Below are 25,466 nucleotides of genomic sequence, written 5' to 3' on the forward strand. Positions count from 1 at the left end.
ATTACAGCCATTTTCAACAGAATACCTCCATTTTCAGGGGCTCAAAGGTATTTGGACAAAGTGACATAATTGTAAATATAACCATAATTTTAATACTTGGATGAAAATCCTTTGCAGTCAGTGACTACCTGAAGTCTGGAGCCCATGTTCTCAAAACTCAAATTCTGAGTTTCCTCCCTGGAGATGCTTTGCCAGGTTCAGTTGCTGCTTGTTTGTGGGTCTTTCTGCCTTCAGTCTTGTCTTCAGTAAGTGAAAAGCATGCTCTACTGGGTTGAGATCAGGCGACTGACTTGGCCATTGAAGAATATTCCATTTCTTTGCCTTCAAAAAGTCTTGAGTTCCTTTGCTGTAGTTTAGTGTCATTATCCACCTGCACTGTGAAGCAGCATCCTATCAGTTTTGTAGCATTTTGCTGAATGTGAGCAGAGCATATTCATCTTGCTACTTCTGTCAGCAGTCACATCATCAATAAACACCAGTGAGCCCGTTCCATTGGCAGCCATACATGCCCATGCCATAACACTGCCTCCACCATGTTTGACACATGATGTGGTATACTCTGGATCATGAGCTGTTCCTTTCTTTCACCATACTTTTCCCTTCCCATCATTCTGGTACAAGTTAATCTTGGTTTCATCAGTTCAAAGAATCTTATTCCAGAACATGGGAGGCTTTTTTAGATATTTTCTGGCAAAGTCTAATCTGGCTTTCCTGTTCTTGAATGTTACCAGTGGTTTGCACCTTGTTGTAAACCCTCTGTATTTACATTCTCTTCATTGTAGATTTTGACAATGATATGCCTACCTTCTCCAGAGTATTCTTGACTTCTGTTGATGTTGTGAAGGGGTTTTTCTTCACCAAGGAAAGGATTCTGTGATCATCCACTTTAGTTGTCTTCTGTGGTCTTCCAGGCCTTTCGATGTTGTTGAGCTCACCAGTGCTTTCTTTCTTTTTAAGAATGTACCCAACTGTTTATTTGGCCACACTTAAGATTTTTGCTATCTCTTTTATAGATTTATGTTGTTTTTTCAGCCTAATGATGGCCTCCTTCACTTGCATTGAGATCTCCTTGGACTTCATATTGGTAGCTCTAATCGAACAGCTGCCAAATGCCAACTCAATACCTGATATCAACTCCAGATCTTTTATCTGCTTCATTTGTCCTGAAGTAACAAGGGAATGGACCGCAAATGGTCAATTAACTTCTTGTCAGTCAATTGTCCAAATACCTTTGAGCCTCTGAAAATGGAAGTATTTATGGAATAACCATAATTTTAATACCTGGATGAAAATCCTTTGCAGTCATTGACTACCTGAAGTCTGGAGCCCATATTCTCAAAACTCAAATTCTCAAATGGTCAATTAACTTCTTGTCAGTCAATTGTCCAAATACCTTTGAGCCTCTGAAAATGGAAGTACTTTGCTTAAAATGGCTGTAATTCCTAAATGGTAAATGCCATATTTTTGTGGAACCTCTTAAAATAAAGCTGAAAGTCTACACTTTGATCACATCTTGACTGTTTTATTTCAAATCCATTGTGGTGGTGTATAAAGGCAAAATCACAAAAACTCTGTCATTGTCCAAATACTTCCGGACCTGACTGTATATATGAAGTCTGGATGTAGTTAAAAAAGAGTGTAAGAGTGGTTTGCATGAGTCCCCTTACCTGGGCCTCTCATGATGGCATTAGTAATGGTCTCCAGACTTGGCCAAAATAAATTGATTTTGAAATGGGGCAAAACCTGGAATGTGCAAATCACAGAGACTTTTTCTTGTGCTAGAGTGTGTGTTTGTCCTAAGAAGTTCCTGAGAAGTTCTTCCAGCACACTGCCAAATCCTACTTGCAAATAGTAATAAGGATTGTGTGTATATGTGTTGATGTTTGTGTTTGTGTGTATACATGATCTATGGGACTCCTAGGACACAGATTGAGAGATAAGTGTCCAAATACAGTCTCATTTATACTGTTCTGTCTCTGTCCCTGTACCAAACAGCATGACTATATATTTACATTCCTATACATATATGCACTCACATACACTTAAATGACGATATAGAAATTTTACTGGTAGGGCGTAATGCATCAAAACAATGTTTGCTTATCAGCTGCATTACAAACATATGCCTTAAGCTAATATGTACTGGGTACAGTACCATTCAGTACAATTTCAGCTATGCTAAATTATTGCATATTCCTACTATTTACATTAATCTTGACTAGCCACTAAAGTTACAGCACATAGTTTGGCACTCTAAAGCTGACAGTCACTAAAACAATAAATGTTTATGCATCATGCCACCCAAAAAAGTCTTCAGAGCCATTTTGACAACAAATGGTACAGTTAAACTCAGTACATTCTTATTCTGTCGAAGGCTACCAAATTGCAAAGCTGCAATATGACACTCAGTGATATGGAGAAAGAAACAGATGGGCTAGGATGAGGAAGTGAAAAGGGCAAAAGATGAAAGAGTGTGAGGAGAAGACAGGAAGAAAGTTGAGGCAAGACGGGGAGCTGGGATGGGAGGAAAAACAGAGCGTCTGATGCAGGGGGTGTGGAGGGAGGAAGAAGAGGAAAGGGGGAGCAGATGACTTAATCACTCTGTACTGCCACTCTAAACACTCTCCTCCCTCCACACACACACACACACACACACACACACTTGCACGTGGTCATTGAATATGATCCCCTATGAAGTCACTCTCCCCTCCCCTCTCTTCTGCACTATGAGAGCCTCCAGAGCCAACTAAAATGTATGTGTATGTGTGGCTCCCTCTCTATCACCCTTTCCTCTCTGACATTCCAGTGCAGTTGAGGAATTGAGTGCCTGGATACAGACACAGGAGGGAACACATGGCGAGGGAGTGAAAGGGAATTCTCTACTCTGGACTATAGACTGAGAAGTGTATGGATTTTTCCCTCCAATTCAAACTTTGAATACACTCTATTTGTAATTTTATTTTATCTGATTTCTTGACATCTCCAGTCGGACTTTTCATCATTCTAGAGCCTCAGAAACATCACAAAGTATTTTCTGTGGCTCTGGCTTTTTTTTTTTTCCACCAATTTCAAGTGATTGGTCACAAAGACCAGAGAATTGGTCCATCAACGCAGGGGTGAGTTGATATATTCTATAGCAAAAACTGGCTCTTGGAGAGTACGGTAGCATGTTTTGCATTACTGGTCCTGTAGTAACCATGCACTTCGATTCTCTAAAGCACCCACTGGGTTCCAGAAGAGAAACTGTTACTCTCACTATACAATACACTAAACTCCTGCAAGAGTTGTATATGAGTTGATGGGTTGGATCAGGTGTGTTAGAGCAACAAAATGTGCAGTGCAAGGAAACTCCAGGACCACTTGCAATTACAGTAATGGGAATTGTGTGTTGATTTTGTGTGTTAGTGTTTTCATGTACTGTATAATGTCTTGAATAGACTTAAAGATGGGATTCCTAAGCTTGATTTAGTGTCTCTTATCTCCTGTTGTTGTGGGTTTGTTGTAGAGATGAACGGAAAAATAGAAGATGGGCAGTGAGAGACATTAAGGTGGAGCACTTCCACCAATAGCTCGTATAATTTACGTCCTGCAAGCTATGCCAAATTTAGTATCATGTGAAGGTTTTGGAGGACATGGGTAATTGCTTTTCCCTTGTTCTGGAGTGATGCCACTCCAAACTGTCTGAATTGTAGGAAAGTCCCACTTGGAGGGATAACTGAGTTATAATTGATAGAGTAAATGTTATATACCATTGTTTAGACTATCCATTGTTTACACTATCACCTGAACTTGAAGTAAAAAAAAATGCAGAATCATGACCTCTGAGTGCCTGTGTGAGTGGACATAGAGGCAGCTGGTGTTAATGGTGCGGAAAAGTGGCTGTGAGTTTTGCTCTTGACAGTAAACTATACAAACACAGAGTAAGTCTCTCTCTCTCTCTCTCTCTCTCTCATGTGGGGAAAGGAACCAAGAAAATGAGTAAATGTACTTTGTTTTGTTATGCTGTTCAATATAATTAAATTAACATCTTTAGTTTAAACATGTTTTACACTCAATGTCATGTGCAATTGTTAAATACTATCAGTATACTATTGATACGATTGATCTATTGATAATATTTCTGTCCTGCTCAGGCTGTGATAGCCCTGTCTCCTCCATGATGGCAGAACTCCTGCAGCCCAGCCCTAAAAGTCTCCTGGTCCCAGGTATAATTGTACTCTGTAGTCTTTTGCTCTTGTAGCCTCAAGGTTCAGTGTGTTGTGCATTCTGAGATGCTTTTCTGCATTGTAAAGATTGGTTATTTGAGTTACCATAAAATTCCTGTCAGTTCGAATCATTCTGGCCATTTTCATTCTGGAGCTCTCACAAGAATGAGGTTTTTCTACACTCAGAACTGCTACACATTGGATGTTTTTTTTTTGTCTTTTTGCACACTAGAGGTTGTTTCACATAAAGATCCCAGTTGATCAGCAGTTTCTGAAATACTTAAACCAGCCTGTCTTGCACCAACATTCATACCATGGACAAAATTACTGAGATCACATTTTTCCTCTTTTTGATGTTTAAAGTGAACATTAACTGATGTTTTTGACATGTATCTGTGTGATTTTATGCATTGAGCTTCTGCCACATAATTAGCTGATTGGATAATTCAACAGGGGTACCAATATTTCTAATAAAGGGAATGGTGTTTTTAAATTACATTTTTAAGTTCTTGTTAATGGAAATTATAGAAGGATTCTAAAGTCTGAGGCAATAGACCTTTTATTTGTTTTTGCAAAAAAGTCAACACAGATTTTTACACTCTACCATATTTTCTAACATTAACATTCCCGATCCTGCTATAGTACAAAGTGTAACTCAGTTGATACCTATTGTAATCAATCAATAATATGTATTATTGGATTACTGAATCCTTTCAAATCTTTTCCATACAAATACAAATATATCTGAACATCTTATTTGCACATAATTTGGATTTTGAGGCCATATATTTCATTTCATTCATGTATCAGACTAACACAATGTTAACTGTTGCTTACCTCAGTAACACTCGATTTTGACTCGACTACTATGCTCCTCTTTGTTATGCGCTATTACTTCTTTCAGTAACTACATTAATGAAGAATGATGTATACAGTATATGATGATTGTAAAGAGATTCTGATGAAATATAATTTGATAAATTATAATCTATAAAAAGATTCTGGTAGTGGTGCGCTGTGGTTCACATAGGTGTGGCATATCCTTATCTAACATCCCCTCTGTGATCTGCCTGTGTGTTTGCATGTGATAACATTCCAGTTATTCTCATGAGTGAGTTATTCATCTTGTGTATGTGTTGGTGTGCACATGTATGTATTTGTGGGTTCACATACAGTAATTATTTAAGATAGATTAAGCTAGAATCCTTAGAAACCTCAGGAAAACACTTCAGCCTGATATTGGTCTGCTTAGTGTGAAAGTGGTGAATTTTTTTTTCTTCTGGTACTAGGGTGGGTGCATGCTGAAAACAGATTCAGTCTTTCAAAAAGTTTAGAAAGGAATGAGAGAGAGAACTGCTGATTTGCTGATATGAAGGTGTGAAAATCCATTATGCACTCTATAAATACTTTCACCAGTGGTGATAAACCCAGAAACATATCAACTTTAAGGTGGCAGGTTGTAATTTCAGAAACTCTTTGCTGTCTGTGAAGTGAACTACAATGAAAATGGGGGTGGAACTAATTTTATAGGCCAGAAAAAATGTAATCAGAAGCCTAAACTAAAGAAATTAGTGAGATCTATTGCATAGCAGTATTGCACATCACACTTTTCCTATGGCATGTTTGAAATGATTAAATAATCATTTAATCACTCTGGTGTGTGTGTGTGTTTGTGTGAGGGACAAAATAGGAATGTAAAGACGTTTGCATGGGAATTTTGCATTATACACATTTGTGTATAATTTGAAATATCCTCCATAAAGGTCATGAGCACAGTAGGCACTCATGCAAAATGAAATACTCCAGGTTTTGAACATTAGTCTCTCCATCTCTTCTCTTCCAGGTGAGGACAGATCCAGGTCTATATCTCCAAGCAGCTCTCCTTCTCCTTCCAGAAATGACTGCAGTATTGCTCCTCTCACTCCCTCGCCCTCTCCGGTATGACGTCACATACTAATCTCAGATCAGGTGCCACATCCACATTTTTGTTGTTAACCATAATGGGGCAAAGCCAAAGCTGACTACTACTTTAAAGTCCAGTAACGGTAAAGCAAGAAGTGGCCTTTGCAATGTCTGCAATTATGTTTCTTTACTTAGTGCCCTGTATGAGGCTTTTAAACCAAAATGTGAGTTAATACTACATTCTTCAAATGCATTCTTCACTGCAATCTGTGGTAGGCTCTAAGACACTTTAATCCGGAGTCTGCCTTTAGAAAGCATTAACAAGATATTCAACCATGACACACTCCTCGAAACACGAAACCAAGTCTGGAATGTCCATTTTCCCTAACTGTAGTTTTTAAAAGGGTCAGAAAGAGGAATGGAAGGTGAGAGAGAGGGGAGGCTGCTTATATTGGTACCAGGCAGAGCTGCAGATCTGATAACCACACCTCCTTGAGAAAAGGTTACAGCAAAGGTTTCAGGATGGAGAGACTCCTTTTTTCTCTGTTTTTCTCTTCTTCGCTTGATACACCAAAGTTTTTTGGTTGAACATTTTATCCTGTTCCTCCCCATACCAAAAATTTTTTAAAACTCTCTCTCCCTCCCTCCCTCCCTCCCTGCAGAGGACTGAGCTGAGGCCACATGTAGCACGTCCGTTTTCTGTAGTGGTGGCTATTGATTTTGGCACCACCTCCAGTGGCTATGCCTTCAGTTTCACAGAGGACCCAGAGGTCATCCATATGATGAGGTAACTGATCACATCAGTATTTAATGACTTAATATCTATCACTGCTAAGTTCCAACCAGTACCACACTTAGAGAGACTGATAATTGATGAGTTACATCAGCACCAAAGACAAGATCATCCTGCAGTTCGGGGAATACAGTATGGCACAATCTCTCCCAAATGCTTACTTCTATTTCTTAACAGCCTTATCTTCCAATCTCCACAGGCGATGGGAGGGTGGGGATCCAGGTGTGGCCAATCAGAAGAGCCCGACCTGCTTGCTGCTGACCCCTGAACTGCGCTTCCACAGTTTTGGCTTTGCAGCACGAGACAGCTACCATGACTTGGATCCTGAAGAAGCTAAACATTGGCTCTACTTCGACAAATTCAAGATGAAGATTCATAGCACTAGTGTAAGAAAGCAGGCATACAACAAATAAACATACAGCTCATGGATATTTGGGGATGGAATTATATAAAATTACAGTATGTCTGGGCATCGGTTAGCAAGATGGAAAGGAAATGACAGGAACATTCACTGGAAACATTAGTTTAAAGACTGAGTTGTTGAATAAGAAATGGGGAGTTAAAACATTTTGAAGCACTTTTGTCCTGTTTTGTAGGACCTCACCATGGTGACAGAGCTGGAGTCGGTGAATGGAAGGAGAGTTCCAGCCATTGAGGTTTTTGCACATGCTTTAAGATTCTTCCGGGGGCATGTTTTAAAGGTAAAGTATAAAACTAGGTTTTCTTTCTCTCTGTTTCTCTCTAAGACACAGAATTGTCACATACCACCCATTCCAGACATACACAGTCACTATCATTCATTCAGTAGCTGCGCTATCATGCTCATAGTGGGAAATAAAAGCATGTGAAAAGAATAGTGAGAAATAAAAAACGAAAAGGGTGGTGTGTCCTTGTGAAAAAAACTTATGCATAGCTAAGATGGTAGAGTCAGTAAACACTGTGTTATTTATCTTATCTCAGTTATCCTCCTCTTACTTTCTGAACCTTATGGGTAAATGCCAGCATCAAATCTAACCACATCGTTTTGTTATCTGTGATCAGCTTAAAGTGATCCAGATTTCCTGTAAAGTGACTACATAGGCAGTGTGGCCTGTGTGAGATAAATATTAGATTACACATTAGAGGTTATTGTAACCTATAGATTATAGCCTAGATATCCATGCAAAAGTCGTGCATAAGACAAGATCTCACTGCTTTAGTATCCTGGCTTCTAGTGGTGGAAGGCTCTTCCATCTCTAGTCCAAATAGACAGCTTTTTCTAGTCCTTCCTCAAGAATCCAAAGACTTACCTTTTCACACAATATTTTGGATAAGACCTATCTCTCTGCACTGGCATTTAGGTTTTGATTTTTTTTCTTTCTTCCTTTTTTTTCACCAACTAGATCACTTTAGCATTTGTACAAATCAACTCTAGTCTTTCAGGTTATGAATGCTTATATATTACTTTTTAAAAACCTTGTATCCTTGTGCCCTCAGTTGTTTGCACTTTTTGTAACCTTCTCTAGACTATGTGAATGTAAATGTAAGTATAGCGTTTTCTGAAGCTGAAGGAGATATTAAAATTAACCCTAGATCTCTCTCTCTCTCTTTGTGTGTGTGTGTGTGTATGTGTGTGTAGGAGGTGAAGGACCAGTGTTCGTCTGTACTGGAACGTGATGAAGTGCGATGGGTCATCACTGTTCCTGCTGTGTGGAAACAACCAGCCAAGCAGTTCATGAGAGAGGCTGCTTACCTGGTAATCCACTTGAACTCAGACCATCTGTGTATAACCACGGGGCATTCATCAATGCCAGACACACTCAGACTCACTGACATGCCTTTCTGCTTGTTTCTCACTCCTTCTCACACACTCACACACACACAGTCTCAACTGTAGACTAGACTCTCAGTGAGTATCGTCATCTTTATGTGTGTGTGTGTGTGTGTGCACGCATGAATAGGAGTATGAAGAGGGTGTGTTAAGGATGTCCCATCATCCATCACACTTTCCCATTCATCTCTCCCATCTCACTTTACTACTGCCACTGATGCAGTTTGTTTTTCCTCATGCATCTCCAATGTGCAGCTTGAACATGGCTTCCATAATGGTGTTTTAAGTCGAGGCAGCCTCCCTGACCCGCACTGCCTTTCTGCTCTCCTCGGTTCTGACGGTTCGAGAGGGGTGTAGTTTCCTCCTGGTGGTGGCTCTGATTTTGAACAATACATGAGACAAGAGCACAAATACAGGAAACCACGCCTGCTCCGGCCAAGCATGAGAAAGACAGAGAGATTGAGAGGGAGAAAGGGGAGAGAAGGATGGAGAAAAGCAGAGAAAAACAAGGCACTTAATTCATTGTTGTGGCTTACTCTTAAAAGCTTTGCATTGTGTTTGTGTGGCTAGCACAGATCAGTAAAACAGCACTGACTTAAGGCTTGAGATACTGTTGCTTGTCTTTCAATTTTTATCCGTTCTTCTTCTCTCTTTCTATAGGCAGGTCTTGTGCCTAGAGACTCTGCTGAGCAGCTACTTATTGCTCTTGAACCTGAAGCTGCTTCAATCTATTGTAGAAAGCTCCGTCTCCACCAGGTCATTGACCTGAGCCAGAGGCCAATGACCAACGGCCTGGACCTGGAAGGGTCCCGCCCCTTTGACTCCAGTTTCAGGCAAGGTACTAGACCTCTTTTTGTTTCCCAGTAACACTGCTCTTTTTTAACTTTACTCTTAATGATAAACATGATTGTACAAAGAACACTCCAGGCAGAGCTCCAATACAACAAAGCGGATCACTTTCCTGCATTAACATGGGATGCAAAACATCTTCATGGTCTGGGAAATCAAGATGGGATTTCATCCGTTGTTGGGGTTGTGGTTTTCTAGGGGAAATGTTGTGTCCCTCTTTGGTGTGTGTGTCAGGGTAAATGTAGGATCAGATAGAGCGCTAGGGGGGGTTCAATCAGAGGGGTATGGTAAAACAGCATGTGGTTTATATTAAGAGAGCGAGAGGGAGAAATTGGGGGCCCAGGTTGTCATTCTCCTTTTAAAATCAAACAAATAAACCACCATCCGCATCTATCATAAGACAATAACACCCCCTATTGTTTATGCAGCCGTTCCTAAACAAGACATGCTATTAGTCTATGCAGCTTTCTCCCTTACATAAGCATATACACACTCACAGTACACAGACAAAAGCTTTTACCCCCCTACACCACACACACATAATTGGAACAAGGTGCTGTTGGACCATGATCTCAGCCTCCTTTAGTCTGTTCAGTCAAACATTTCACATTTTCTCTTCATACCCGCCCTTTCCTTCAAACCCCTGCCCCTTTCTTTTCTTTCTTTAAAACCCACAAGCGTTTGAATGATGGCTCCCTGCTCTTTCAGTCTCAAAAGCATGTTTGACATTGAAACAGTTCCAGGTTTGTCTGCACTCCTCTGCTTCTCCACTTCTCCTTTCTTCCAACTCTTAAACTCTCAAATCTGAAAAAGGCTACTTTGGAGCTGCCCATCACTGTACACGTATAGAGAAAGAACTGACTATGCCAAGCACAATGGCAAAAAAAGTCTAGCAACTGTGATCTGATTGTACACATGTATACCAAGATCCAGAATAATCCTCATTACTTATTATTGTAATACAAACACTTACACACACACATACACACACACACACACACACACACACACACACACACTCAGATTTTCATATTACACACTCAGGCTCTCCTTATATAGTGAAACTAACAGATTTGCTCAGCTTTTGTCTGCAGTGATGTCAGCCAGGATTGGAAGTCATTACTTTCCAAATTGAATTTTTTGTTTTCTTTTCTTTTCTCTTCTCTAATTTCTTCTTTAATGTTGTTCCATACTGTAAATGGTTTCCAGACTGCGCCTAAAGCTCAGTGCTGAAGTAAAAGCATCCTGGCTCTAAAATTCTGGCAAACACAAAGAATTTTGTAAGGACTTGATTTCATTCATTTACATATTTTGCTCAAGACATCCGAGTGGTCACTTTTGAATTTACTACTACGTGTATTGAAATATGTAGCGACAGTATTAGAAAAAGGTTTCTTTAAAAAAGGGCCAAAAAGGGTTCTATATAGAACCTTTAAGGATTCTCTCAGAGGCACAACCGAAGATCCTTTAAGGGTTTTATAGTTTTGAAGAGTGTACAACCAATAGCTCTATAATGAGCAAAGGGTGTGATTTTAATGAATTTGTCTGTAAATTCCCCAAGTTCTACCCTATCAACCATTGCTTCCTTCTCTTCACTTCCTTCCAGTAGCTGTCCACATTAGATTTAAAACATTGATGCTTCACTACAAAGCTAAAAATGGACCAGCCTACATCTACCTGAAGGCACTTATCACACCCTGCACTGCACCATATTCCCTTTGAACCTCAACTAGAAGTCATACAAGGAAGACATACACTATATGGCAAAAAGTTTGTTAACACCTGACCTTCATACCCATATGTAGGTCATCCCCAAACTGTTGCCACAAAGTTGGAAGCACACATTTGTCTAGAATGTCTTTGTGTGCTGTAGCATTAAGGCTTCCCTTCATGGAACTAAGAAGCCCAAACCTGTTCCAGCATGATAATGCCCTTGTGTACAAAGTGAGATATTTGAAGACATGGTTTGCCAAAGTTGGAGTGGAAGAACTTGAGTGGCCTGCACAGAGGCCTGACTTCAACCCCACTGAATACCATTGGGATGAATTTGAGCACCGACTGCACCCCAGGCCTCCTCACACAGCATCAGTGTCTGACCACACTAATGCTCTTGTAGCTGAATGAGCACAAATCTCCAATTCGCCACACTCCAAAATCTAGAAAGCCTTCTCAGAAGAGTGGAGGTTATTATAATAGCAAAGGGGGACTAAATATGGAATGAGATGCTCAACAATTAGGTGTAATTAGTCAGGTGTCCAAATACTTTTAGCCTTATAGTGATTGTGCTTCTTCTCTGTCCTGGATGTCCGTACAGCTGAGTCACAGTCTGTCTGCACTAAGCATTAATGAGCACTTCTTTAAAAAAAAAAAAAAAAACCCTCGACTTATACTGTTTTTGTTGTTGTACCTACTCGTACTCCTCTCTGACAGGGTTTAGCTTGAAATTCTTAGACGCTGACCTGTGCGTACATGAGGATATGTTCTGATAGAGACCACAAAGCACTTCTGCAACTCGTGTTGTAAATGTAAACTATTTTATAATGAATTCAGCAAATAACTTCTACGGCTTGCAACTGCATCATGCAAGCGATAGAAGCACAGTTGAATCAGATGTAATCTAAATGCACTGGCTGAAGCTCAGCTGAAATGAAGGGTCACAGTTAATATGACCCACGTTAAGTGAGGAAATGCTTTGTTTTACAGCAACAATAAAAACATTCCCCCTGGAATACAGGCAGTTATTTGCTTCAGCCAGAACGAGAATCAGAGATCATTCCTCCTTGAGTAGGTCATCATTAAGCATGTACTGTAACTAATGCTGCAACTCATACACCACACAAATACCATGTAATCGTGTCAGCTAAGCTGAACAATAGAGAAGAGTATGTGTTAAAGAAAAAGAGCTCATGTTCATGAAAATGTGGGTTTTGTTATTGTTCCGGACCTCCACCCCAACCCCCCACCCCTTACTTCTTGTTGTAATATGGTTTTTGCTAATGAAGGCCATGTGCTGCTGATTAGGAACGACAGATTACGGAGTGAAGTGTATGTTTGTATATTACAGCACGTGAACAGCTTCGCAGGGCCAGACACAGCCGAACATTCCTCGTGGAGAGTGGAACTGGGGAACTGTGGTCTGAGATGCAGACGGGTAAGAAACATAGCACACATACATAGGTTGAAGATGAAAAGAGGTTTTCAAAAAAAAAAATCATATGAAGGATATGCCATATAGATAGTTGTAGGATGTGGTACAGTGGTGCAGCAGGTATTCATGCCATCTCACAGCTCCAGGGTCCCTGGTTCGAGCCTGAGTTCAGATTACTAGCTGTGTAGAGTTTACATGTTTGTGCGGGTTTCCTCCTGGTACTCCAGTTTCCTCTCACCTTCCAGGCAGATTGCAACACTAAATTACCCTTAGGTGTGAAAGTGTGTGTACAGTGCCCTGCGACAGACTGGCATCTCATCCAGGGTGTATTCCTACCTCATGGCCAGTGTTTCCAGGATTCTCTTTGTATCCACTGACCAACTTAAAGCAGTTACTGAACATGAATGCAGATAAAACGTTTGTTGTACTGTTGGGAATATATGTTTTTGAACATTTAATGTTTAAATAAAATAGTAGACCTTTATATTTCTTTTAATGTTATTTTTTTTGTAATCACCTTTATGAGACAACACAGAAGTACAAGTGGAATTTTACCATGTAATGTTTATTCATATTAATCATTTTCTTAATAATGAAAGGTCATTAAATGAATGAGGTACTCACACATCCACATTGCCAAATACAGTTAAAAAGAAAAACTGCCTAAAGGACGGATATGTTGTGACAGAGATTTGCAGCAGTTGAGAGATGCAGGCAAACTGCATTTATAGATGGAATGGATCAGCTTATTAAAAAGCCAATGAGCAGAACTGTAACCAGACATGTTTGACATTGATACAACAAACACAAATCAGACTGCCCAACCATGACTATTTCAGCATATAAAACCAGCCAAACAAAACCCACACACAAACATTCTCTCTCTCTCTCTCTCTCTCTCTCTCTCTTTCACAAGGACACAGAACACAGACACATACACACACACACTAAAGTACATGGCTTTTCATTTCCTGAAAAAGGCACAATATCCTGGTGGTACACAATATCAATTTATTACACATGGGACACAAAAAGCCAATCGCTTTTTCCACCCTTCCTGTACCTGATGTTTAATACAATTTAATCTGTGAATAACTGGGACAGAGAAGTGATTCTTGTTGTTTTGGATCTGTACAATTACATATTTTTCTGCTGTAATTCCAAACCCACATTTGAATGTGCCGGTAATCACAAATGTTATTTCTGACTACAGCTGCTCTATTGCCATGGAGGTGCTTTGTGGGGGTGTGTATATTTTAAAGCATGTTATTCCTTGCCAGGCAAGCTCAGGAGGTCCAGGTCAAAATAATCAGTTCTTCAGGTCCAGATGTTTCCTACCAAGAGAGAGAGGAGGAGCGAATGAACGAGAGAGAGTAGAAGAGAGAGACACAGAGAAATACTGAATATGTGCCAACTCCTCACACAAAACCCAAAAATATATTTTGCCCTTGTTAGTGATGACTTTGGTTGGGGAGTTAGGTGACTATTAGACATTTTCGACTGCTATGTCCAAGACACCCCCATAGCAAGTGGGATGTGGGTGGTCCCCCTGGGATTAGATGCCTCTAAAGGGAAACAGCATTTATGTGTTCGTGAGCTAATTTCAAATTCAAAGAAACTTTAAAGAAGTTGATTTGAATAAATTTAAATTAATAAGAGGCAACATGCTCCCTCTCTTCTTCCCATGCTTTATGCCATCATGCTATGCCCTTTATGCTCCCTTTATGCTCTCACACTGTGTTCCTCTTCACACTAGTGCTTTCTCTAGTGCCATTAAAATGGAACCCCGTTTACAGATATGTTTAGCCTAACCCAAAACTTAATGCATTTTCAGTGCAAAATGAAACTTGATGCTTTTCTACAGAGGAATGACCCCTTGCACACCTGCATGTGTGTTATTGTAGGTGATAAGTACATAGTGGCAGACTGTGGAGGCGGGACTGTGGATCTGACAGTACATCAGATTGAACAGCCTCAGGGAACACTGAAGGAGCTGTACAAAGCATCAGGTGAGTGCAGGAGTGGAAGATATGGACATATGCTTATTATTACTGAGAGGCATTACATCACAGTGCAGTTTTCTGAGTATACTGTGAATAATGGAAGAAGTTTATGTCAGTTAAAACCTGTAACAAGTGGCTGATTGGATGTTATACTCTTACTTTATTACTAAGTAATTTGAATGATACAGAATCTATTTTTTTCATATAGTTTTAAATGCAGCACTACTGATTTGTTGATGTATTGTCAGAGAAAAAAATGAAAGAAATACTTTACCATTTTTTTTTGTGTAGTCTCTGTTTACAATTACCATTTTGACATTTCGCTGCACTTTGAAAAGAACAGAAAAACATTTACTCAAAGCTAACTTACAGTGGCCGTCTAAGGACAGTTGTTGAATTCCATACAACATTTAAAAATATGCTATATATTGTAAACTGTACAGTAAAAATATGCTATATATTGTAAACTAATAAACAGTTTTAGGGTGACCTTCAGGATGACAGTCATGCTGAACCTGTTCTTACTGATCACTGGGGCAACACAGTAAAACACTCTTTCTGGTTCCTTACACCTTCCTTGAGGTTTTGTGGTATTCATGCATCATCAGAAGGAAAATAAATGGTTGGAAACAAATAACCACAAACCTTTGCCTTTGACCGAAGAATTCATGAAAGCTTTCCACATTTTTTATTGCATGATTGTTTATTGACCTAACAACTGCTCTTTCAAGTTTGAGTAAACAGGTTTTTGTTCTTTTCTTAGTAAAATACAATCTGTCAAAAGTCAAACGTTTTGGAAAATATGCAAGCGTATTCATTTAAGTATCATGATATTCATAATAGCCCTCAAATACATGAACCAGTGTACTTTTCCATTTTCCTTTATCAGCTTTTAGTGCAATATAGTGCAGTAAGCACTCCAATGATTCCATTCTGTGTTTTTCAGGAGGTCCGTATGGTGCGGTGGGTGTAGACCTGGCGTTTGAGGCCATGCTGTGTCAGATATTTGGGACAGACTTCATTGAAACATTTAAAGCCAAGCGTCCGGCTGCCTGGGTGGATCTGACCATCGCCTTCGAGGCCCGCAAACGCACAGCAGCCCCCAGCAGAACGAGTGCACTCAACATCTCACTGCCCTTTTCCTTCATCGACTTCTACAAGAGACACTGTGGCCAGAGTGTGGAGACAGCACTACGTAAGAGCAAGTACGGCTGTTTTCACTGGTCAAGGAAATAGTTGTAGAAAAAACAGAAAACTTAAACATACCTCTTGATATGTAGATGTGGATTTGATAGAACTAAAAGTGCAGTACATGCTTCATGAGTAGTTATAATTTATGCAATGTAATTGGTAATTTATGTATGGCCGCAAAGATGTATTGAATATAAAAAAACAGGAAAAACACCAGTTACTTGCATGAGATATACTAATAATAACTAATGTACTATTACAGTGCACCTATATGAAATGATATGGTAATGGAAAAATATTGTTATTGTTTTGAAACATCAATAAAAGACTGAACAGGAGATTCTCTACTGATGAGAATTAAAACAGCCTATCAAAATGTGCATTTTCACTTTCCAGTGTCAGATCATCCATTTTGATGTCTCTTTCAGTATGAATATAGTAAAATGGTCTTCTCAAGGGATGCTAAGGCTCACGGCAGAGGCTACAAATGAGCTTTTCCAACCTACCATCAGCAAGATCATCAAACACATTGGTAAGACACACTCTCTACTCACACACTTTAAAAAAAAAACAAAAAAAAAACTTAAACACAGCTGAGTGAACTGTTTTTTCTCTTTTATAATAGAGGACCTGATGGAGAAGGAGGAAGTAAAGAATGTGCGCTTCCTGTTTTTAGTGGGTGGTTTTGCTGAGTCTCCTATGCTCCAGCGTGCAGTCCAGAATGCACTGGGGCAGCGCTGCCGCATCATCATCCCCCAGGATGTGGGTCTTACCATTCTGAAGGGGGCAGTGCTGTTTGGCTTAGACCCCACAGTGGTGCGAGTCCGCCGCTGCCCATTAACGTACGGCGTTGGTGTCCTAAATCGCTTTGTTGAGGGTCGTCATCCACGTGAGAAACTTCTCATCAAAGATGGCCGGCAGTGGTGCACAGACATCCTTGATCGCTTCGTTTGCACTGACCAGTCGGTGGCCTTGGGGGAGGTGGTTAGGCGGAGCTACACCCCAGCCAGAGTGGGCCAAAGGAAGATTATAATAAATATTTACTGCTGCACCAGTGATGATGTGGTGTACATTACAGATGCTGGAGTTAGGAAGTGTGGCACCATCACTCTGGATCTGCCTGAGTCAGAGGCAGGCGCCATCAGCAACAGCACGAATGGAGCAGCGCTTGAGCGCCGGGAGATACGAGCCACCATGCAGTTTGGAGACACCGAAATTAAAGTGACTGCTATTGACATGGCCACAGGGAGACAAGTCAGGGCTTCTATTGACTTCCTGTCTAACTAACTGAATTACCCACACATTGAGGAAAAGAAAATAGGTATATGAACAATTCAAAAGACTAATTCAGAATCCATCCATTAGGGGTCCTGAAATAGTTTGGCACATTTTCTCAGTTTATCAAGCTGTTTCCTTATAAATAACCACTTAAAAACTTTATTTTTGTAGACTGCTACTATTGCTGAGAATTATTACTGTCCAAGTACTCGTTTTTTTCCTTTTATTATCAAAGCTTTTATGCAGATGCAATTTCTTTCCCCTTTTTTTTTTTAAACCAACAGTGCCTCCTTGTGACTTGGGGAGAAACTGGACATCTCAAAATGTACTGAATGAAAAGCTGGAATACTAGTTCTTCATAGGGACTTTAGAGGAATCAGATACAGACATTGCAAATGTACACATATGTTCTCATATTTTCTTTAAGCAATAGTTTTTTTTTTTGCTATGCATTAACTTTGAATATGTACCCAATACATATTATGAACACAAAACCTAATCTAGTATTCATCTTTGGTAGAACCAGTTCATAGCGTTGCTATAACCACTATGTTAAAGTTCAGTACTCTGCATGCAATCAAATACATTATACAAAGCAAAAATGCTGCTAAAACTTCTGAGAGCATCAGCAGAGAAATAAATAAAGAAATAAATACCAAAGACAGCAGATGAAATGTCAAAGTACGGATTTTAATGGTCCAATAAATAGTTCGACCGAATGACAACATGGGAACATCCTGCAGTCTGGCTCAACGCCCAGTATCAGTGCTTCTACAATTTCACAAACCAGAAAGTCCTCGTGTGTGTGATCAAACTATTACAAAACAAGCAGCCACTAATAAACAGCCAAAATCCCACTTTACTTACAAAACCAGACAATAAGCATTAGTGATGCATTTAGCAATCTGCGCTTTCTTTTGCATTCCATAGCTGGCAGCCACCACACGAAACAGCTAATAACATTGTAGGCATTAACTAACAGGTTAGTAAGTAAAATGGGACCAAAACTGCATCCTTTTGATCTAACAGTCCAGAGGCTACACATATAGAGCTGCTGTGCTCAGGGTTGGTGCATGTGTGTGTATGGGGCATTCTAGTGGGCATGGGGCCTACCACGACCCCTGCCTCTACCACCAGGTACTGGAGGGCCGTCGACACTAGAGCGGGGGTTTTTGATGGTCTCATCCACAGAGAGGATGAGGCAGGCAGCCTCAGAGGCAGCGGTCAGAGCGTTGATGCGCACAACGGCTGGCTCCCACACACACGCCTGGAAATTATCAGCGATGTCCTCATTGTTCACGTCCACGCCGTACCACATTCCACCCTGACAGACACACAATTTGTGAATGCATTAATACTCCATACATTTTTAGAAAATCTATTCAATGATTTTGGATGTAAGTGTATCAGTGTCACTGCTGTGCTGAGGATGATCCACCACACAAACATCATCGCGTCCTCACTGGTCCTTTTCTATGTCAGATAGGGTGAAGAGCATTCTGACAAAAAAAATCATACTAACAGCCGGGATGTTAAAATGACCAATGGCTGTAGCTACAATGGAGATTCTGCACATACAGAACCATGTACTATGTAAAACGGTGATTAACAATAGGTCAGTCTCAGATGCTCTGCCATTGTCCACAGTGTGTGTGTGATATTTTGTACACTTTTTCTTGCCACAAATCTGATTGGTGATCTGCATTTCCGTGTTTATGCATTTCAGTGCAGTTTCCAACAAAAAAATGTCATGTTTAAACAAAAAGTATGCAAGATACAGTCAATGAACTGAAGAAAATTCAAGACATTCCGCTTTTAGAAATGATTAATTTTGTTTGTTTAGAAAAAGTTTTGAGCCAACAATATACTGCCGTGTTTGAAGATGACCAGCCACAGATTCTTTCTTCTATCCTGTTGGCAATGTCAGTCAAATGGCCTCCTTCTAGGAAAGTACACCATTCTAACCACACATTTATAGAAAGTTTCAAATTAGTAGCTTTCAGTTTCAGTCAGTCTAATCCTCACAGACCATACGTGTGTGTGTGTGTGTGTGTGTGTGTGTGTGTGTAAAACAGTGAGCATAACCATATCAGTATTCTTACCTGTGCGTGTCTGGGTGTGTGTGTAAAACAGTGAGCATAACCGTATCAGTATTCTTACCTGTGCGTGTCTGGGTGTGTGTGTAAAACAGTGAGCATAACCGTATCAGTATTCTTACCTGTGCGTGTCTGGCTCGGAGCTTATTGAGAATATTAGTTGCATCAAAGCCAGCATTGTCACACAGCTGTCTGGGAATGATCTCCAGTGCTTTTGCGTAGGCTCCTATCAGCAGCTGCTGCTTGCCTGGGATGGTCCTGGAATAGTCCCTCAAATATTTGGACAACTCCATCTCTATAGCACCACCTCCAGCCACAACTGAGTCATTCTGTAATTAAGAGATTACAAATTGGGGCCGAGCAGGCAGGGTTTCATTTGATGTACACAGTTCTATCAATTCCACAATAAATGAAAGCTTTTCCAAATCTATTAAAACAATTCACAAGCTTTATCATCACCAGTAACACACCTTGATGGCTCTGCGTACGATCATAATGGCATCATGCAGTGATCGCTCGGTCTCCTCCATAAACTGCTCAGCTCCACCCCTCAGGATGATGGTGCATGTCTTGGCCTTGGGACAGCCTTTGAAGAAGTTATACCTAGAAAGTTGGATATAAACTCATTCAGTCCACACATTTTAATTTTGGTATACAGTTACAGATACAAAGCAAGCACTGAAGTTTCTATAATGGTTGTAATCTATGATGGTTACATATGTTCCTGTCCACATGATTAATGCAGTGCTCATCACGAAGTATGAATAAACCACCTTTACCTCTCTCCTCCAACCTGCACCTCCTCAAAGAGCTCACAGCAGCCCAGTACATCATCAGTGAGGGAGCCAACACTTGTCTGGATAGAGCCACCGCAGGCCTGGAGGAGACACCATGGTCACTCAGCTTTCTTAGGTTACTCAGGATGCACATTAATAACCAATAAAATGCATATATTAACACATAAATAAATATATCTGTGGTATTAAGTACATTTCTAACTATGCTTTAACAACCAAGAGGAGCCAAGAGGAACAGCAGGATCTTCCATACCATCATGGTTCTCTTCAGATCCTCCTCCTGGACGCGGCCAGCGCAGAACAGATCTCTATCAGCAAAGTACTGTGTAGCAACATCCCCGATGGGCAGTTTGGACAGCACCACTTTGGCTCCAGACTTGTAGATCTTCTCCAGCTTATCATATAGAATGTTCCATTCGGCATCCACGATGGCTTGATAGTCCTGGAGGACAGAGGACAGAGGACGAACACACACACACACACACACACACACACACACACAAAGATGATATGGACAGTGTGGGAATTAATAATCCCTTTCTGAACACACAATGACATCACGTTCTTTAACTCATGTCCAAGACCAATCCCCCAACTTCTTTGTAAAATATAAAATACATAATGGAACATTAATTGTGTTAAGGTCAGAAATGATCAAAATAAGATTAATATAAATTAAGATATTTGTTAATTAAAAAAAATAATAATTTAATTAGCTGAAGTTGCTCTTAAAAACCAAACATCCAAGGAGATGGATGGCACAAACTATGTGAGAACAGTGCTAGCTTAGTGTAGCAGACTACATGAAAAGCATTGATACTGACCTCAACGTTGTTGACGCGGACTTCAGCATTGTCCTTCTCTGCCTTCAGCTCCAGCTCGATGTTGAGGAGAGCGATCTTAGGGTTCTCGTAACGTTTAGGCTGCATCTCAAAGCCAGCATAGGAGAAGGTCTTTTTAAAGGCCACACCAGCCACCAGATGAGAGTCCTGCAGAAAAAAAAACAGTAGGGTTACTCACAAACTACAGCTGAATTTGTACTGATGTATGGTATATACACAACAGATTATAACAGTTTGAAATTTAACCAAGAACTCCTGACACCATCTATATTTCCACTTCTTAACTCTCTTTTCCCCAACATGAGGTCAGAGTACATATCTGAAAGGCATTTTATTTGACATCATGTAGAAAAACCATATTGAACACATTCATTTCCAGCTATCTTGGAGCAATTGGTTGTTGAACATGTTTAATTAGACTTTTGATTAGAATCTAATGTGCTTTAATGTACTGAATTTATATTACAACAGTTAGTAGATAGACATTAACAAAAAGACATCTGATCATACCATGTAGCCATAGTAGAAATCAAACTGATATGCTTGGTAAAGTTCTCACCTCCAAAGCTCCACCCTGAACTTTCTTCATGCCAATCATCTTGAGTGGCAGCAGCTCATCCAGCATCATCACTGCATCCACCACCATCTTGGAGAAGAAGTCCTTCTGGCCAGCAATCAGCTTTGAGTTCAGCGCTGTAGCAGCACACTTCTCCAACAAACGCCTCTGCTCCCTGAGTGAGAGAGAGAGAGAGAGCGAGAGAGAGAAAGAGAGAGATAAATAATTATATCTTGTTAATAGTCGAGTTCTTATTCTGAAACTAATTAACCACCGTCAAAAATGTTATCCACATACGAGCCTGATTTAACAGCTTGCCAAATGAAAACACTTGCAGTAAGAAAAAAAGTCCAAATTTGACACGCATCTATTTTCTACTCAACAGCCGAATGTGTCCACACCGAAGCTCCAATATAATGCCTGGTAGATGAAAGCGTTGGGTTCAGACTCACTGCTTGTCGTCCTTTTTGACGGTGACTGCAATCTCTTTAATCTTTTTGACTGCGAGCTGCGTGGCAGTGCGGAAAGCTCGGATGATGGTCTGTGGGTGGAGCCCCTCTTCTACGTATGGCTTCAGCTGCTTCAGAAACTCTGCTGCAAGCAGCGTTACAGAGGTGGTGCCATCGCCGACCTGGAGACACACACTCAAAAGTATGAGCTTGAGCATTGCCTGACATCATAAGGCATTTTCATTTTTTTCTCATTTCAACTTTGAGTCACATTTAATCTGCACCTCAGCATCCTGAGACCTGGCAATGTCCACCAGGGTTTTGGCTGCAGGGTGAACCACATCCAGCAGCTTCAGGATGGTAGCTCCATCATTAGAGATGGTGGCCTTACCTGCAAGCACATACACAACGTCAGCACTCCTATCATCACTGCCTTAGTATCAGCTGAACCTACGTGACACTACTCTGATCACTCTCTGCCTATAACAGATGTGATAACTTTGCAGATATCTGCAGGCTCTCCTCATCTCATTCTCACCTCTGTTGTCCACGATAAGCTTGTCCATGCCGCGGGGACCCAGCGTGGTGCGCACGGCCTCGGCAATCACCTGGCAGGCATTGATGTTGCTGACAAGCTGAGGGACACCCTGGGACGTGTCTGTCCCCTCCTTCAGAAGGATTACAGGTGTGGGCTGTGTAGAGAAAAGAAAAACAACTTAGCAATAGAAAACGGCAAGGTACAGAGAGCCAAAATGCTCAGTGTGACTTGAACAACGTTATCAATTAACAGTTAAAAACATCGCTAGACTAGCAATCTGATTACATCCCCATTAGACTGACTGTTCCCTTGTGCCCAATCCCAATTTTGTCAATTTATTAATTCTTGAATCTGATTGGTCAAAAGGTGTTGATTAATTTCCTAAAACAGCATAGCTCTCTGATAGCTAATTCACAGGGACTTCTATGGTGGACTCTCCACATAATCTATGACTAATAATATATAGATAGAAAAAAATAATGGGTTAACAAAGAAAAATAAATAACTGTAGATATGGTGAAGCTATAAGGTAAGGAGGTGTTTAGTTAACATCTACAGAAGGAGTCTCCAGTGTCAGAAGCTGTAAACTAAAGGATTCTGACAAAGGAAAGTTTTCAGGACAGACGATTTTATGCTTTTTTTGGCCATGAGAGGGGAAAAAAAAAAAGGTAGTGATGGGATGACTTTATAGCTGCTATAATGTTATAATGTTACAGTTAACACAAGATGTGTCGTTCATTAATAAATGTAATCATTTGCAAATTTGTGGTATATGAAGAATAAAACACTTAAAAAAATCACTTTAAAACACTTAACTATAACAGCACACCCTGTTGTGTTTAATCCTTTATGAATTGTATAAAATGGTTTCCACAATATTTTAATGCGTTACTTTTTTTGCATAATATATTAAACAGAGGTGTGTATAATGTTGGGTACAAAAGATGTGTGCGCCATCTGCAAGATTCTGTCAGTTTGGTCAGGCAGAAGAAGTGCTAGATACTATGTAATATGCTCAGATAATTGTGGGAATTTTGTTTACCCTGATGTGGCGAGCAGACTTAATTCTAAAACGTTATTTATACCGTCATTACATTAAAATACAATATGAAGGAAAGAGCATACACAGACACTCAAGTCTCTGCAATGATATTTGATTCCTGTCGAATCCATTTTCAGTTACTGTATTACAACATGATTTGGTAACCTGTCCGTTAAACTCAGATCACAACTCCAAAACATGATCAGGGCTTGAAAATAATTGGCACGCTGCCCTCATCTTCTCTCCAGGAGAAATTTTAGGAGACTGTGAGGAAGCAGAGACTTAAATTCATTCGTGACCCAAGCCCCATCCTTCATAAAGAGTACGAGCTGATGTCTTCGGGCAGAAGGTACAGGTCACCAAACTGTAAGTTGAACAGGTATAAATATTCCTTAGTTCTATTATCAATCAAATTACTGAACAGTAAGAGATGAAGTATGTGTGTGTTTTTTTTTGTTTGGGGGTGGGGGCTGGGGAGGGGAATTGTAATGTCTAGGTGTAGGGTACTTGGGCAATATTTAAGTGTAGGGTATTTGGGGAGTATTTAAGCAAAGGATGTGGGTAATATATAAGTGTAGGATGTGTGTGTAATATTTAAGTTTAGGGCATTTGTGCAATAACTGATGTATGGCATGTGCGTATGTTATGTGTAGGTGTGGTTATTGTATGGCATGCAGGTTTGGTTATTGTGCAGGTTTGGTTATTGTACTTTGGTTTCTGCTGGTTATTCATTTCTGGGTGTAGCTGCATGTCAGTGTAGTCTGATTGTATGTGTGTATTGTAATGTTAGCCGTGTTCTCTCGATTGCCCAAAACTAATTTTTCCTAACGGAGACAGTAAAGGCTAATCTGATGTCTGATTTAATGTCTGATTTAATGACAAGGAGCTGGTCGCTGTCAGCTATTGCATCTGCTTCCAGGGTGGATAATGTCACTTTAGTTGGACCTAGACTTAAAAATACTAGTGTGTATTTGTGTTATTCCATACAAAACGAAATTCAACTAATTCAACGAAATAAGTAATGAAAAGACTAAAGAAATACAAGCTTCCAAGATGAACCCAAACCCCGTTAGCCGTTAGCAGTCCATTCACTGTTAGCTTGTTCCCATGAAGAGGTGGGGTTTTATCCCACATCACAGCATCAGCTTAGAAACACACACTTATCTGACTGTTATTTCACTGATTTCAGAGACAGACTCAATTATTACGAATATCACACACAAATCCAGAACCAAACATGCTCATATTCAAACAACAAAATCCATAAAGCACCAGCTAACAGCTAAAGCGCTAGCGACACTTTAACAAGATCAAATGAACAATTACAATCCTCTGCGGAGAAAATAAAAGCACAGGTTCAAACAACATGGCGTCTTCTAACTATATAATACCAGAAAGATGATTTGTGATGAGTTCTCAGGACGGATGGAGGAGGATTAGCGGAAAAAACAGGCATGATATTGGGCACTCACCATCATTTTTGCAGGCTAGAGAGGAAGACCGGTGCCGGGTGACGTTCCCACAATGCACTTGGAACTCTCTAGAACAGCTTCTTCTTCTTCTCCTTCTTCTTCTACGAATTATGGCGAAGTGTATACCGCCGCCTGGTGGACAATTTAGTAACCATGATAAAAGATAAATACAACTGATAACTGTTTGTTCTTTTTAGCAGCCTTAGTTCCCACCAAGCTTTTTACACACACACACACACACACACACACACATATAAACTATATTTCATGTAGACTCTCAACAGTGGACCTACATTCACTTTTCTAGCTGAAAAATAGATACAAAATATTCAAAAGTCTACCCTTTTTAAATTTCCTTCACACCTAGCTACAACACTGATCCAGTACAAATTAAAATCTCAAGTTCGGTAGCTATTCAGTATATAATGCTTCACTGAACAAAGCATTGCTTGAACATGGTTACTCATCAAGCTTATTAAAGGGAAACTCCTCCTT

The 25,466-nt window shown here is 40.2% G+C and overlaps 2 protein-coding genes across 2 annotated transcripts; one reads left to right on the forward strand and one right to left on the reverse strand.

Annotated features, from left to right (window-relative positions):
- Positions 1-2,743: 2,743 nt before the first annotated feature.
- On the forward strand, positions 2,744-17,762 carry hspa12b (heat shock protein 12B). The gene is made up of 13 exons (XM_026936442.3): positions 2,744-3,116; positions 4,134-4,205; positions 6,049-6,143; positions 6,770-6,894; positions 7,100-7,286; positions 7,497-7,601; positions 8,519-8,635; positions 9,371-9,548; positions 12,624-12,710; positions 14,612-14,716; positions 15,657-15,915; positions 16,330-16,433; positions 16,527-17,762. Exons 2-13 carry the CDS (start codon positions 4,157-4,159, stop codon positions 17,186-17,188), a joined length of 2,073 nt encoding a protein of 690 aa, XP_026792243.1. The 5' UTR covers positions 2,744-3,116; positions 4,134-4,156; the 3' UTR covers positions 17,189-17,762.
- An 86-nt stretch (positions 17,763-17,848) lies between these two features.
- cct7 (chaperonin containing TCP1, subunit 7 (eta)) lies at positions 17,849-25,097 on the reverse strand. Its single transcript, XM_026936443.3, has 11 exons — positions 24,972-25,097; positions 22,458-22,611; positions 22,204-22,310; positions 21,923-22,101; positions 21,474-21,645; positions 20,897-21,061; positions 20,326-20,514; positions 20,055-20,152; positions 19,746-19,878; positions 19,398-19,604; positions 17,849-18,503 (listed from the first exon to the last, which is right to left on the reverse strand). Exons 1-11 carry the CDS (start codon positions 24,975-24,977, stop codon positions 18,273-18,275), a joined length of 1,641 nt encoding a protein of 546 aa, XP_026792244.1. The 5' UTR covers positions 24,978-25,097; the 3' UTR covers positions 17,849-18,272.
- Between the last annotated feature and the right edge of the window lie 369 nt (positions 25,098-25,466).

The sequence above is a fragment of the Pangasianodon hypophthalmus genome, chromosome 4 (assembly GCF_027358585.1).
Source record: "Pangasianodon hypophthalmus isolate fPanHyp1 chromosome 4, fPanHyp1.pri, whole genome shotgun sequence".
NCBI lineage: Eukaryota > Metazoa > Chordata > Actinopteri > Siluriformes > Pangasiidae > Pangasianodon > Pangasianodon hypophthalmus.